Here is a 15,296-nt window from a genome sequence, read left to right on the forward strand (position 1 = left end):
ACACACACACACACACACACACACACACACACACACACACACACACCACACACACACACACACACACACACACACACACACACACACTTAAATATGCCATATGCTTTTCTAAACAGTAGATTTAAGAGAGCAGGAATTCTGTTTTATTATTTTAATACTGTAGGTCTCAGAGGTCTTAGGTCTTTGAAGTGTGGTCGGTTTGTTCTTGTTTGTACCAATATTTCTAATGTTAAGCTCTTTAAACATGTTTCTTTCATATTTAAAAAAACCAGTGGCGGCGCTAGGGGGTGGCTACTTGGGCTCAAGCCCCGGATGTTTTCTGAAAAGCCCCGGATGTTTCACTTAATAAAAAAAAAAAGTTTGTTGAAAACTTCTCGGGAGTAATGTGCAGTACCGGAGTCCACCAGAGAGGCAGCCGCTGCGGGACATTAGCCTGCGTACTGCGTAGCCTTCCCTGCCCTGAAGAAGAAGTGATCCTAGTGCCTGACAAGTTTTAAGCTAATAGCCTATAAAGTTATGGATATTAGAAAGTTATTTTCATCGAAGCAGGCGCCACAAGCTGCAGCAGCAGCAGACAACAATGTCATCACCAGCAGTCCAGAAATGGATAATGTTTCAGGTTTGTGAATCTAATGGTGATATCTGCCCTCTGGCTGACTGAGTAAGAAGTGAAAAAGAGTGATGTTAATGTTATAGCTAGTAAACATGGAGTAACCACACTAAGTATACCCTTATATCTTAAGATGTAACGTTAACCCTTCATACCTCAGTCTACTTTTAAGACACTAAAATAACGTATTCCAATTTTTATTTTGTTTTCGTGCGCGGAATTATACCGGCTCTCGTTTCAGTACACATAACGGAACCATAGCAACGGAACTGACAGACAACCCTCAGAATCACCCCCTAATCCCACCAGGAGCGTCTGCGCTGCGCAGCGCTGCGGCTGCGCTGCGGCTGCGCTGCGGCTGCGCTGCGGCTGCGGCATTTTTAGCGATCGCGGCCACTCTAGTCAATGGGTGCTATTCCACCAGACCCGCCGCGCTGCGCCGTGGCTCGAAGCGTCCCAGAAGCTCCTCGCCGCAAGGAATTTCTAAAATATAGGATGAATCCTATTTTTGACACGGCGCAGCGCAGCGCAGGCAGGAAGTGATGAAAATCACCTTGTTGTCTGCTTTGCTGGTTGAGGGGGTGCACCGGGTGCACCCAAAACCGGCTCCTTCTCCTCCCCCCCACCACCATCTTTCAAGTAGGAGAATACATGCCAGCGTTCTCCTCCGGTTTACAGGCACTGTCAATTATATATATATATATATATATATATAGAATAATTATGATGATGAATGCATATTTTTTTACCACTAAAATACAGCAACACATCTTTGATCCATGTCGTTTATAACTGGAATATTACAATTATTATGAACTGTGTCTGTAGTCTACAACACAACAAAATAGGAAATAACAACAATAAACACGATTTAAACAGACACAAACATAAACCATTTAACTACGTAGCCTACTACTTGTAGAAGTACAAATGTCCAGGAGATATTCCAAAATCAACAACAACTGCGAGGCTGCACACACGACGCTCCGCTTCCGCAACGTTTTGAAACGCGCCTGGTGGGTTATGACGCAAGAGGAGGTCGCAGCGCGGCGCAGCCGCAGCGCAGACGCTTCTGGTGGGATCAGGGGGTCAGACTCCGATTAGTTGTGACTGCATCCACTCAGTGTCAGATTAAGAAACGTGACACTTACACTCTTTACATCACAAACAAAGATGGTGGATGAGAATAGATCTATAAAACGATAAACAATGAGCCAGAATCAAGGTGAGACTATCCGCATCCTTTAAAACTCTACGCACATTCGTTTCACCGAAATAAGTAAACGACTGTATTTGAGTAAGTTAAGGCATTAGTTTGCTTCATTAAAGGGTGTTAATGAATAAGTGTTCTCCAGTGCCTTTTGTCCGCTTTAATGTATTATTAAGGTAGGGTTAATGTTGCTCTCAAAATGCACCAGATTGATGCTTTTAACTTCAATATTTAAAAAAAAATAACACTTTATTTTGCTTACTTTAACATCATTTTTCATGGTGGGGCTAAGCCATTTCTTGGTATGGGTGTACTGTAGCCTACCCAAGCGGCAAACTCTGGGGAACAGCCGGGAAGCCAATACGGAAGTGCCACACACTGCAGTTCATACATGGGCCGCTAGGGACTGGCTGCAGAAAGGAGCAATTTCCATAGACCCCCATGTTAAAACGCCCAACTTTACAGCAGAAAAAAACATGTTCTACCCATGGATGCAATAAATATTATTATCGATATAGTTAGATTCCACCTTCATGATTATGAATCTGTGAGTGAATTGTTTTATAACTAGGGCCGGGACTTTAACGCGTTAATTAAGATTAATTAATTACACAAAAATTAACGCGTTAAAAAAATTAACGCATTTAATCGCACTTTAATCGCACTTATTTTTGCACAGCGGAACGTTTCTCACTGGATGAGTTTCAGGCGTACCGATTATACTGGAGCACCAACTAACGTTCATGACTTCAGCATGGGACTTCAAACAACAACAAACCACGGTGAACAATAGTCAAACATGAACGAACAAGCTGATGAGACCGCTCTGGTCGGCCCCGTGGATGGGACATTTTGTTTTAAAAAACGGACGGATGGAAGCGTCGACAAGAACACGGTTGTGTGCAAATTATGCAAAAAAAGAATTTGCATATCACCGCAGCACATCAAGCCTAAAGTATCACCTAAATGCAAAGCATGTAGCAGCTAGCGTGGACGTTAGCCCGACTCCGAGTGCAAGGAACCACACCCTGACCCAACCCACACTCAACCAGATGACTGGTTTCAGGGCCAGGATAAGTAAGTCCACGTCTGAGAAAATAACCAGCAGGGGCTCGACATTAAGGACTGGGGCCCGGGCCATCTAGTATTTTAGCTCGGGCAATGAAGCCTCACCTGCTGGTTGCCCGATCAGGCAATCTATTATGCCAGTATCATGCAGCTCGCGGATCCAGTAATGAGTGACCCGACAGTAAAACTAAACATATCTACAGTATAACTAGTTTAGGTAGTTTGAGAGGTAATTAAAATAGCTACGTGTGATATTCTAACCTGGTGTGTGTTTTGTTCCGCTCACCGCTGCAGGTGCTTATGCAGAGCTGCGTGTCGAGTCTCGACTCGTCAGCAGCAGCTGATCTCTCTCTCCCGTCAGATTAGACTTCACTCGCGTTTATGTCCATATCGATCAGATCCAGCTAGTTCTAGCTAATGACATGACTACCTGCTTATTAAAAGACAACTACACAATAAGTGTCGCTATGCAACTGGATGAGGCCACAAAGTATAGCGCAGCATTATGCATTTGTTTACATGCCCACCGGAACCCCGAGGCATTACCAACAGATCAACGCACAATCAACCCATACAGGACATCTCTTTCTCCACATTACGTGTTAGACATTAGAGTTGACTATACTTGTCTGTCACATACTCTTCTTGTCTGTCACATAAGTGGCGCAACTGAAGCGGTATTGCTCTAAAGGGAAATTATTTTGACCGAAGATATTTAGATTTGCCGGCTAACGGGAACTCTGACGTGTGCTTCGCGGATGCGCTCGGCTCCTCTCGACTGCTGCTCGGGTCTGCTCGGTCAGCTTCCGGATGAGGAGGCATTCGTTCGACCAACTTACAGTAGTTAACATTACAAACATTTTAACAGGGGCCATAATAGTGTAAATAATGTTTGTTTTGGCAGTTATAACTGAATGTAATGTTTTCTACTTTTTTCCATCTGGGAAGGCATTTGCCTTCATCAGATGGAAAGTGTTTTGACCAACAACTTAAGTATTTCTTATAGCTATGCAGGGCATGCAAGCGAGAAAACACAAACAAGAACAAACAAACAAGTGAAATGAAGAATACAATTGAAATTGTACAATATAATATTGTGGTGGTTCATCTTATAATTCAGTCTAGAGAATGCACCAGACAGCATCTAAGACCTGCAAAAATCAAAATGTTCTAGGGCAGTGACCACCAACTGGTGCACGACGGGGGTGACTGTGGCGTTGGCGGAGTGGTTACTGCATTCGCCCCCCACCCATTTCTTTGTTTACAACGTCTCGTGAGTAAGGTGCAGTACCGGAGTCCAACAGAGAGGCAGCAGCTGCGGGACAGTAGACTGCGTACTGCGAAACCTTCCCTCCCCTGAAGAAGAAGTGATCCTTCGTTGTGAAGAGTCTGGTTAATGCGCTCCGCACCACAGCAGTAGCCCCGCTGCGACAGAGTCCAACAGAGAGGCTGGAGCTGCGGGACAGTAGCCTAGAAGCAGGGTTGGGTTGTAACGGAAAACATAACGGCGTTACGTAATCAGAATACAAAAAGTAGGCTTAACTGTATTCAGCTGGCGTTACATTTGAAAAACGAGTAATCTGATTACAGTTACTTTCGTAAACCTGAAGTGAATACATTTTGGAATACTTATTGGAATTATTGGTGGAAAGGTTTCCTCACAAAATGTAATATTCATTACCGGCAGAACTGTGTGCACACTGCACAGCGCTGCAGCATGTCTGTGAGCGAGAGAGAGATGCAGCGTGTCTGTGAGGCCCCGCCCCCTCGGTATGTGTGTGTGTGTGTGTGTGTGTGTGTGTGTGTGTGTGTGTTGGAGCTATGTGCAACTCAAGGCATATGCTTGAACGGGAGCTGCCTGTACGCTGCAATCATGCACTGCAATCATGAGTGTGCTGACTTCTCCTACAATGTCCCACTGTCTGGCTGCCTGCATAAAGTCAAGTGCTCGGTGCAGTTGTGGCGAAATGTCGCTCCTCTGTTTTCATTTAAACAGCTCCTTATATCCGTTAGCGCAGCTAGCTAGCACCAGATGCTAACAACAACAATGCACGTAAGGTCTCTCTCTCGCTCGGGCCCCACACACACACACCCACACACACACACACACACACCACACACACACACACACACACACACACACACACACACACACACACACACACACACACACACACACACACACACACACCACACACACACACACACACACCCGGTCCTCCCGATGGCCAGTCGGTGCCTGCCGGTGAGCGTGGAAGTGTGGTCTGCCACAAGCGGGCGGTAGGAGCGGGACTGTCAGTAGATGGTATTTTAAACTCGATGAGCTCTGAAACTACGGGGCGGCCGAGGAAAAAAAATACAAATGCGTTAATCGCGTTAAAATAATTTGTGGCGTTAATTTTTTTTTGCGTTAATAACGCGTTAACTTGACAGCCCTAATACATATACATTTTAGTTTATGATTCAGCCTTGGGTAAGACTTTTATAGTCTATGGCTATGACGCCCATAATGCTAAACGGGAGCAAATGTTAATAGGGGACCCAATTATCCCAGTGGTGGCCGCCACTGGGATATACAGTCTATGAGCCTACCCCAGCCATACCCTGGCGCTGCCACTGGTGGCACGTATGGGGCGGACCATTCTGCACATGCGTTAAATGCGTTAAATATTTTAACTAGGGCTGGCAGTCGATTAAAATATTTAATCCCGATTAATCGCATGATTGTCCATAGTTAATCGCGATTAATCGCAAATTAATCGCACATTTTTTATCTGTTCTAAATGTACCTTAGAGGAATATTTTTCAAGTTTTTAATACTCTTATCAACATATGAGTGGACAAATAGGCTTTATGCTAATGTTTATTATCATTTGAACAATGACAAATATTCTCATGAATATTATACACAGAACCTCTGAACATTACACATATTCGCCTCAATTCAACCTGGAACCTCTCTCATACAATACAAATGGTGTGTGTGTGTGTGTGTATGTGTGTGTGTACATGTGTGTGTATACTAGGGGTGTAACGGTACACGTACCGAAATTATTCGGTACGGGCCCTTCGGTTCGGTACACGTGTGTACCGAAGTGTACCGAAGTGTACCGAACGAATATAACGTTAAACGTAAAAAATTGAGAACGTGAACAACTTCTTGGAAGTAATCTCAGGTGCTGCGTCGCAGCATTCAGAGTAATTTGCTCCCATTGTATTCAACGCGTCATAGAGCGAGCAAGTCATTTCATTGGACGAGCTGGTCAGAGGGATGCGTTCAAATGTAGTCAGTAATTTGAGGAACTGTCAAAATGGTGAACGCAGATAAAGTTGAGCTCGAAAATTCTCCAGCATCATTGAAGTCTCCGGTTTGGGAACATTTTGGTTTCGCAGTTACATACAAGGATGACGGACAAAGACAGGTGGACCGAACCAAAGCTGTTTGTCGGTATTGTTCAACTACAATGTGTTACGCGGCTGGCAATACATCAAACTTGCACACTCATTTGAAAAGGCATCACCCGAACGTGAATATCACCGGTACCAAAAGACTGAAGTGCAAACCCAACTCCCGCTAGCATGTAAGCCTCCACCGCTCGCAGAGAGTTCAGACCGAGCCAAAGCTATTACAAACGGCAAATATCCTTATGTTGCCATGTTAGCAAAGCGCTACCTGGCTGTATCTGCTACCTCTGTCCCTAGCGAGAGGGTGTTCTCCACAGCAGGAGACATTGTTAGTGCCAGCAGATCTGCCCTTTCGGCAAGCAATGTGGACAAGTTCATCTTTCTTTAAAACAACATGACAATACAATGACAAGCAAGTCATTATGTCTAACTGGCTGCTTAGGTAGTACAGTTTCAAATACAGATTATTTCAGTTCATCGAAAAGCTGCACCTTAATGTTTATTTTATTATATTTTATATTTATTTGAATGAATATTCACAGTTTAATAATAATTAAAAACCCAAAACTAATATTTTATGTTTTGTGAGTACTAGTACAGTAAAGTTCAAATACAGATTATTTCAGTTCATCGAAATGCTGCACCTTAATGTTTATTTTATTTTGTATTTATTTGAGTGAATACATTATTCACAGTTTAATAATAATTAAAAAAAAATATGTTATGTTTTGTGATAATTTTTTCTGCTGTACCGAAAACGTACCGAACCGAACCGTGACCTAAAAACCGAGGTACGTACCGAACCGAAATGTTTGTGAACCGTTACACCCCTAGTGTATACAGTATGTGTGTGTATATGTGTGTTGGATCGTTGGAGCTATGTGCAACTCAAGGCATATGCTCGAACGGGAGCTGCCTGTACGCTGCAATCATGCACTGCAATCATGAGTGTGCTGACTTCTCCTACAATGTCCCACTGTCTGGCTGCCTGCATAAAGTCAAGTGCTCGGTGCAGTTGTGGCGAAATGTCGCTCCTCTGTTTTCATTTAAACAGCTCCTTATATCCGTTAGCGCAGCTAGCTAGCACCAGATGCTAACAACAACAACAATGCACGTAAGGTCTCTCTCTCGCTCGCTCGGGCCATACAAACACACACCCTCCCGGTCCTCCCGATGGCCAGTCGGTGCCTGCCGGTGAGCGTGGAAGTGTGGTCTGCCACAAGCGGGCGGCAGGAGCGGGGCTGTCAGCAGATGGTATTTTAAACTCGATACGCTCTGAAACTACGGGGCGGCCAAGGAAAAAAAATACACATGCGTTAATCGCGTTAAAATAATTAGTGGCGTTAATTATTTTTTGCGTTAATAACGCGTTAACTTGACAGCCCTAATTTTAACGCAATTAATTCAAAAAATTAATTACCGCCGTTAACGCGATAATTTTGACAGCACTAATATTTATATATACATATATAAATAGTACATTATAACATCTAAATAACAATAATACTTGTATGTAAAGGTATGTGAGTTTACATATATACTGAATGAAGATAATTATTAATATGCATACATATTTAAGGTATATATGTGCAAGTCCAGAGAAGGTTTATTCAGTGAAGGTTGTTAAAGTAATGTACATGGGGGCCAAGGCGCCTTAATGTGTGACGAGGAGCGATGAGCCTGTGGCTGAATATGCTTCTCAGAGGGGGGGGGGGGATCTGCAGGATAGCTTCCTCCTCCCCTCAGCAACCTCCTCCGGATTTCCCAATTTAACAATACAGAGCTAGTCTTCTTATAAGCATATGACTAAATAATTACAAACACTACAGAAAATTGAGATTCAATTATACTAGCTAAAGTTTTTTAAGTATTTAATGATAAAGTTAACTAAATATTTTCATCCAAAAACAAGAAAACCACTGAGATGAATACAAAACGATGTAAATTGATTACTTTCAGTCCAAACTACAGTCATATGCATAGTTTCAATACATAATCATTTATTAGGCTGTTACTGTGTTCAGGAGTCACAGTAATCTATGAGCTATGGTTATGGTTAGACTTGGGAGGAAACAAAGTTATCAGAGTGAAAATGATTAGTCAAAGCAGCACACAGAAATGCAATGTTAGATACTGTTTTGGTTTAATAATAAACCAATTGTTGTTTTGATTATTCCAGTGTATACGACACAATGAGACGGAACATTTTTTATTTAATTTCAATCAACCATAAGGATACCAATTCAGAACAAAAAGAATCTTGCGAGTACATTAGCTATACCAAACCATTTTAAGTGCTTGGGCATTATCTTCCAATCAACAACATATTGCTATACACAAATGGAAGGTTTTCTTTATTTATTCATTTGCATTCAAAACAGGTTGGAATTTCACTGTCCTGATATCACTGAAGAGCTCAGTCCACCATTTTGGAGCCAAGAAAGCAAGAGTAAGTGTGTCTGCAGGAGTATGTTGTTGCTGGGATATTGGCAGTGAAAACAGTTGGTCATCCAGTGTCACACCCAGATTCCTTACAGTATGAGTCGGAGAAACCACAGAGGTGTCAATGTTAATAAGAAGGGTTTTTGATGTGAAAACTTTTCCCTGGTAGGAAAATCAGTTGGGTTTTGTTCAAGAAGTTCAGATCAAACTGTGTACTGGCATCCACTGAGATATGTCACCAAGACGAGCAGTGATTCGAGCTGTCCCCTTGGGTTCTGACCGGGAAAATTACGTAGTCAATTGATTCTCATCTGCCTCATTGTAATGGGATAAGCCAGGAGAGTGAATGACAAAGCCTAGTGAATTGGTGTAGAACAAATAAAATGGGTCCCAGGATGGTGCCCTGAGGGACCCCAGTGTTGACTTTAAAAGGTTCTGACACTTTCCAAGTTACCCTGTAGCTGTGGTCTCTCAAGTGAGATGTGAGCAGGGAAACTACCTGAGACTTCCAGTTCTTGGAGAGTATAAATGAGGATATGGTGGTTCACTGTTGTAAACACATCAGAGAGGTCCAGAAGAATGACAACAAAGGGGTAACTCAGTGATGCTAGGAGGGCAGTCTCAGTTGATTATCCTGCCTTGAAAACAGACTGCTGCAGATCAAGAAGGTTGTTCTGATAAAGGTGAAAAGATAGTTGATTAATGACAATGCGATCAAGTGTTTTATAAAGAAATGGAGGATGAAAAACAGGTCTGTATTATTTGAATTCCAAAGGGTTAACCTGGGTTTCTTTGGTTGCGAGGTAATCTTCTGTATCTTTTTGCAAATACACTGTATTCTTAAATTATCTTGACTACATTTTACTACACTGTATATACTAGGGATGCACGATATTGGTTTTTTGAAACACTTTTTCAAAAGCCTCGTCGATGGGTAAAAGCCCCGGTGCCTTTGCAGCTGGCTTTGGATTCGCTGCTATTTTAGTAGTGCAGGCGTCTTCGTACGCTTTTAACACACCATCGTAGCGATGGCGATGTTTCAGGTGACTAATCAGGTTGGAAGTATTATAGCTCGTTGCCTTTTTCCCTCCTCGTGGAACTTCTGCATTGCATTTGTTAATACAAATAGCAAGCGAACTATCTAACTCTGAAATTTTGAAATAGTTCCATACTACCGACGACATGTTTGTTTACTGTCCTGGCTTCATGGCCGCACACCATTTACGTCACAGCCAGGCATGAGTTAGGGAGCGCTGGATTTGTGAAAAACTCCCCTCTTCCTAAACCACTATACCACAGTACTGGCAAAACGGGAGGAGCCGAGTGAAAAACAAGCGCCCCTCATCCCAATCCACCCACACCGCAGTATTTTTTTCACCCAAAAAATATATTGTATATTATCGGGGCTATTAATACTTTTATCGGGTTTATCGGGATGACGTCATAATTCCTAATATCGGACTGATAATTATCGGGCCGATAATTATTGTGCACCACTACTATATACTGCATGCATCTACACTACATATACTTGTAATATGATACCACAATATATACTGCATGTATTTGTACATCATGTACTGGTACTATTTTACTTCACTTTATACTACATTACTGACTAACTGACATTATATTAATCTAACAAAGTTTTGTTTCGTATCCATTGAGATTTTTAAAAAAAAATTAAAATGTTGGACTAGTGCTACAAAGTTTAATGCTCAGGTACGGCTTAAAAAGGGTTGAATTTAGATTGATAGAAAGTGTTTTTGCTGCAGAGATAGAAAAAGTGGAAGAGAAGAGAAAAGATTGAAAGGTAAATGAGGTCATCAGACGCCTTGTCAGCACGCACAGTCAACCAGGGAGCCGGAGGGAACTGTCAAACCTTCCGTGAGGTGAGAGGACAGAGAGAATCCAGAAAGGAGCACAGTAGAGTGGAGAGGAGAGTGTCTGCGGTAGTGTTAGAGGGCATACGGCGAACAGGTACAGTATTAGAAGAGATTTGGTTGTCAGTTTTGGATAAGGGGATAGAGTAGGATATGAAAAATGTATCAGAGATGTGAAGCAGGGTTACAGAAATGTTAGAAATAGAGCTAATTCTGGTGAATATGAGATCAAAGTGGTTGCCAGTTTGTGAGTAGGTGGGGATGGAGTCAGTAAGAGTACAACATAGGTAAGCAAAAGTAATAAGTTATCTGATTCTCTGTCTGGATTTTGGAGTCTCTGAGAAGTGGAGGGCCAGTTTCAGGGATGTTACATAGGACTGGGAGTCTAACTCCTCTTGGAATTATGCCGCAAATATACTGCTGAATTATTGATTAAGTTGTGTTATTTTTGGAGTAAGTTGAAGAAAGTTCAAATCTTTTGTTAATTAAAATCCCCTTATTGATGTTCGATCTGCATTAGCTTATTGTTTTGGATTGTGTGTGTCCCTCCGCCACTACACTGTCACTACACTGTCACTACACTCAGCAGGTAGAGCAGTTTGTGTTCAAAATAGTAAACCCCGGCAGGCCTCACTACAGTATGACCCATTTTCTACACTTTTCTGGATCAACAGCAGACATTAACATTTACATTGAATAAAGTCCACTTGCATATTGTGAAGCTTCTAATAGTCTTCGGAATCAGGATGTTCAGTTCTCACGGTTTATCAACTTCAATCTTTTTGGTTTTAATTATTCATCCATTATGCTTTTATGATCCTAAAATGGCTCAGAATAAAGTCCAATTAAAGCATCCACAGTTCTATGACGATTGATCATGACAACGTCAGAAAGGAAAGGGTGATTCAGTTGACCTGGAGAATGCTGCACTCCTGCTACATGTTCTGATTATTGTGTGTGTGTTGAGTGTGTATCTTTATCTGTCACGTAGGATGAGTTCCATCCGTTCATTGAGGCTCTGCTGCCCCAGGTCCGTGCCTTCGCCTACACATGGTTCAACCTCCAGGCCAGAAAAAGGAAGTACTTCAAAAAACATGAGAAAAGGATGACTAAAGAAGAGGAGAGAGCAGTGAAAGACGAACTGCTGGGGGAGAAGGCAGAGGTGGGATGGATAGTAGAAATGTGATAATTACGGATTCATGGAAAACCTTTTTTTTTGTTCAGTTATTTGTATTGACTGCTTTTACAATGTCATTACGATCGTAGGTGAAACAGAAGTGGGCCAGCCGTCTTTTGGCCAAGCTCAGAAAGGACATTAGACCCGAATGCAGAGAAGACTTTGTCCTGTCAATCACTGGGAAGAAAGCTGCGTGCTGTGTCCTGTCCAATCCGGACCAGAAAGGCAAAATGAGACGCATAGACTGTCTCCGACAAGCTGACAAGGTAAACTGATTAGTATTTCAATTCTGTATGGTTGGTAAACGCAATCGAACCTCAACTATGCATTGTTTTTTCTTCTTTGGCATGAAGCTTTCTCTAATGATATTGATAGTAAAAGGGGTTAAATCATAATGGTTTTATCAACAAGATGTTTGTGTCATAAAGGTAGAATTTTCCATGTTGGATGTTTTAGAATAAGGGGTTTATTTTTCAATATGGCATTAAACAGTGAGCTAATTGAAGCAATATGTGTAAAGCACTGCTCAGACGTTTATGATTGAGTGTCTGAGTCTGTAACACACCATGTCATTGATTTATTATTGAGGAAAGACATCTGGGGCCAATGCATACACCATCTGTATGCACAAATAGCATGCAAACAAATGAGTGGTATTTATTAAGGGATATGTGTCACCTCCCACAGATTTCAAAACCAGCCGCGGCTATAATAAGGTGAACATGAAAATCATGGTACCCTTATAATAAACGGTTGCAATGTAATCTTGTTTTCACAATTCCCACATCGTTCTCTAAAATGTCCAACATTGAGTTACACTGTCTGAAAACTTTAACATAGTTCAAACCATTTAAGGATAATGGTTAGCTGTTTGTCAGGTTTTCCTCATGTTCCCTATATTCCATATTACAGACATATGTGTCAGCTTCAGGGTCTCACACACAAACACAAGTGTCTTCATGTATCCTTCTGTAAATGACATCATCCTCTTTTCTGACATATAATTAAATAATACATTCACAGTCAAACATATGATGAGCAGTATAGTCCACGTTTAGAGTGATCCAGCATGCTTTACTCCACTGCTACACCCAGCCTGCAGTTTTCTGTCTGTACTGATGGGTTGTCTTTCAAAAGGTTTGGAGGTTGGACCTGGTGATGGTCATCCTGTTTAAAGGGATCCCGTTGGAAAGCACAGACGGAGAGCGGCTGGTTAAGGGAGGCCATTGCTCCAACCCAATCCTCTGCGTCCAGCCCAGACACATTGCTGTCTCCGTCAAAGAGCTGGACCTCTACCTCGCTTACTACGTACAGGAGAGAGGTATGAACCAACACACACTTTTACCAGACTGTGCTATCTATCTTCTTTTGTTAAGACACATTCTGATCCCAAATGGCTCTCTAAATGCAGCCAAACAAAAATTATCCCATGTTTGTATGTAAGTGTAGGCTTAGATTTGCCTAAACTTTGTAGCACTAGTCCAACATTTGAAAAAAATATATAAATCTCAATGGATATGGAACAAAACTTTGTTAGATTAATATAATGTCAGTTAGTCAGTAATAATAATAATAATAATAATTCCTTACATTTATTATAGCGCTTTTCCAGATGCTCAAAGCGCTTTACAAATACACATTACACATATCATACATGCAATGGTCACCACTGTGGACAATACCCATAGTAATGTAGTATAAAGTGAAGTAAAATAGTACCAGTACATGATGTACAGATACATGCAGTATATATTGTGGTATCATATTACAAGTATATGTAGTGTAGATGCATGCAGTATATAGTGTAGTAAAATGTAGTCAAGATAATTTAAGAATACAGTGTATTAAAAGATTACCAGAACATTTAGTAAAGATAATTGCAGGATATAGTGTAGAAATAATTGTGTAATACAGTTGTACCATTACATGTACATATATACTACCGAAGCATGCAATATATAGTGTAGTAAAATAAGACTTGTTGGCTTTATGTCAAATATGCTTTCCCGATGTAGCAATGGTTGGACTGATCAAACACAGTAAAGGTTAACTCTAGTCGTATTATAACACCTCACTGGGAACTCACTGTACAACATTGTTCCAAAAATAACTTTCCTATGTAGAAGAGAAAGTCAAAATATGTATGACACCCACATCCTGCAGTCTTTCGTGGCAAATGAGGAAATGATGAGACATCTGGCTGGATGGGGAAACGATGACCTGTCTTTGTTCAGACATACGCTCTGGGCTCTTGTGTTATGTGCTGTCTTCTTGTGACTCATAGAGAGAGACCCCCTGGGACGCTATTGGGGTCCCTGTTAATTTGAATGTTTGTGTTCTTGTGTGCAGAATTTTCCTAACCAACCTAAATGTATTTAATTGCTGCTCTTTCAATGCTCATCACTGATAAGAAGCGGTGCTTGGTTTCAGAAGCCACATCATAGATTTTCACCAAAGTAGGCTTGTAACTACGGAAATAAGGCAACAAACCTCATTGATAATGTGTCTTCAGTGCAGGAGACTCACATTCTCTTAAATAGCCCTCCCATATTAAAAACACATTTAGCACAGGCTGGAAAAACTGGGAGGGGTTGCTAAGTTGCTTTTGGGCAGTGTTAACTTTTATAAAATAATACAAAGTGAAAAGAAAATAATTATATAAATATGAATTTGTGTCATTACAATACATCTGTTTACATGCACTAGACATACAATTAAGAATAATATAATAACGTATATCAGAGGCATAGGGATTAGTGCATCAGATTTCTCAAATATAACTTCTAGACCATTCCAGGGTTTTAGATGAACCAATTAACAAAAAAACAACACATACAAAAGAGATGTATACAATTACCTTTACATTCTGTTACATCAGTGGGTTGTGCTCTGGAGGTTTGCCCCCACACATTATCACTCAGCTACAGGTAAAACACTGGAGCTGTCTGTATTTCTTTAGACCAATCACTATCTTCCTGGGCGGCGCTTAGCACAGGATGCAGCCAGTGGAGGAGGAGGAGGAGGAGGAGGAGGAGGAGAGTGCTGCATGAGATACGTGGACTATGGCAGGCTTATAGTCATAGTGTACATCTGGGGAGTCAGAGTAGGAAGGTCATCACTGCTTTTCTTTGTAAATTAGATGCAGAACTTCCTGTACACTGGTATTTATGCTTTCGTCATTCTTTACAGGTGTCAAAGAAGTTCTTGGTCACCAGTTAGCCTGAAGTGTGGATTGATTATTGAAGTGTGTTCTTGAGGGCCCCTGATGGCACCTGAGCCATTGCAAAAAAGGCCTATCATTTTCATTTTTGAAAGATAAGCCTACTGGTTTACGGATGTTAGGACACTGAGATTTCACTGCCAGAGTAAGAAGGGCAGTGAAGAATCCAGACAGAAAGCAAAACACATACATTATATTATGTCATAATTGAACCAAGAAAGGGTCTTTAAGGCTAAACTCCACATCTCGGAGCTGAGAGCACAAACAAGAGGAGAGGCAGC

The 15,296-nt window shown here is 41.5% G+C and overlaps 1 protein-coding gene across 6 annotated transcripts in view; it reads left to right on the forward strand.

Annotated features, from left to right (window-relative positions):
• nfic (nuclear factor I/C) overlaps positions 1-15,296 on the forward strand; it is a 37,886-nt gene that overhangs the window by 4,145 nt on the left and 18,445 nt on the right. For all 6 annotated transcript variants that reach the window (XM_034081470.2, XM_034081472.2, XM_034081471.2 and 3 more), the window contains 3 exons: positions 11,610-11,780; positions 11,885-12,061; positions 12,933-13,116. In XM_034081470.2, coding sequence (XP_033937361.1) covers positions 11,610-11,780; positions 11,885-12,061; positions 12,933-13,116 — 532 coding nt within the window. The remainder of the gene's footprint in view (positions 1-11,609; positions 11,781-11,884; positions 12,062-12,932; positions 13,117-15,296) is intronic.

Source organism: Pseudochaenichthys georgianus, chromosome 4 (genome assembly GCF_902827115.2).
Source record: "Pseudochaenichthys georgianus chromosome 4, fPseGeo1.2, whole genome shotgun sequence".
Classification (NCBI taxonomy): Eukaryota; Metazoa; Chordata; class Actinopteri; order Perciformes; family Channichthyidae; genus Pseudochaenichthys; species Pseudochaenichthys georgianus.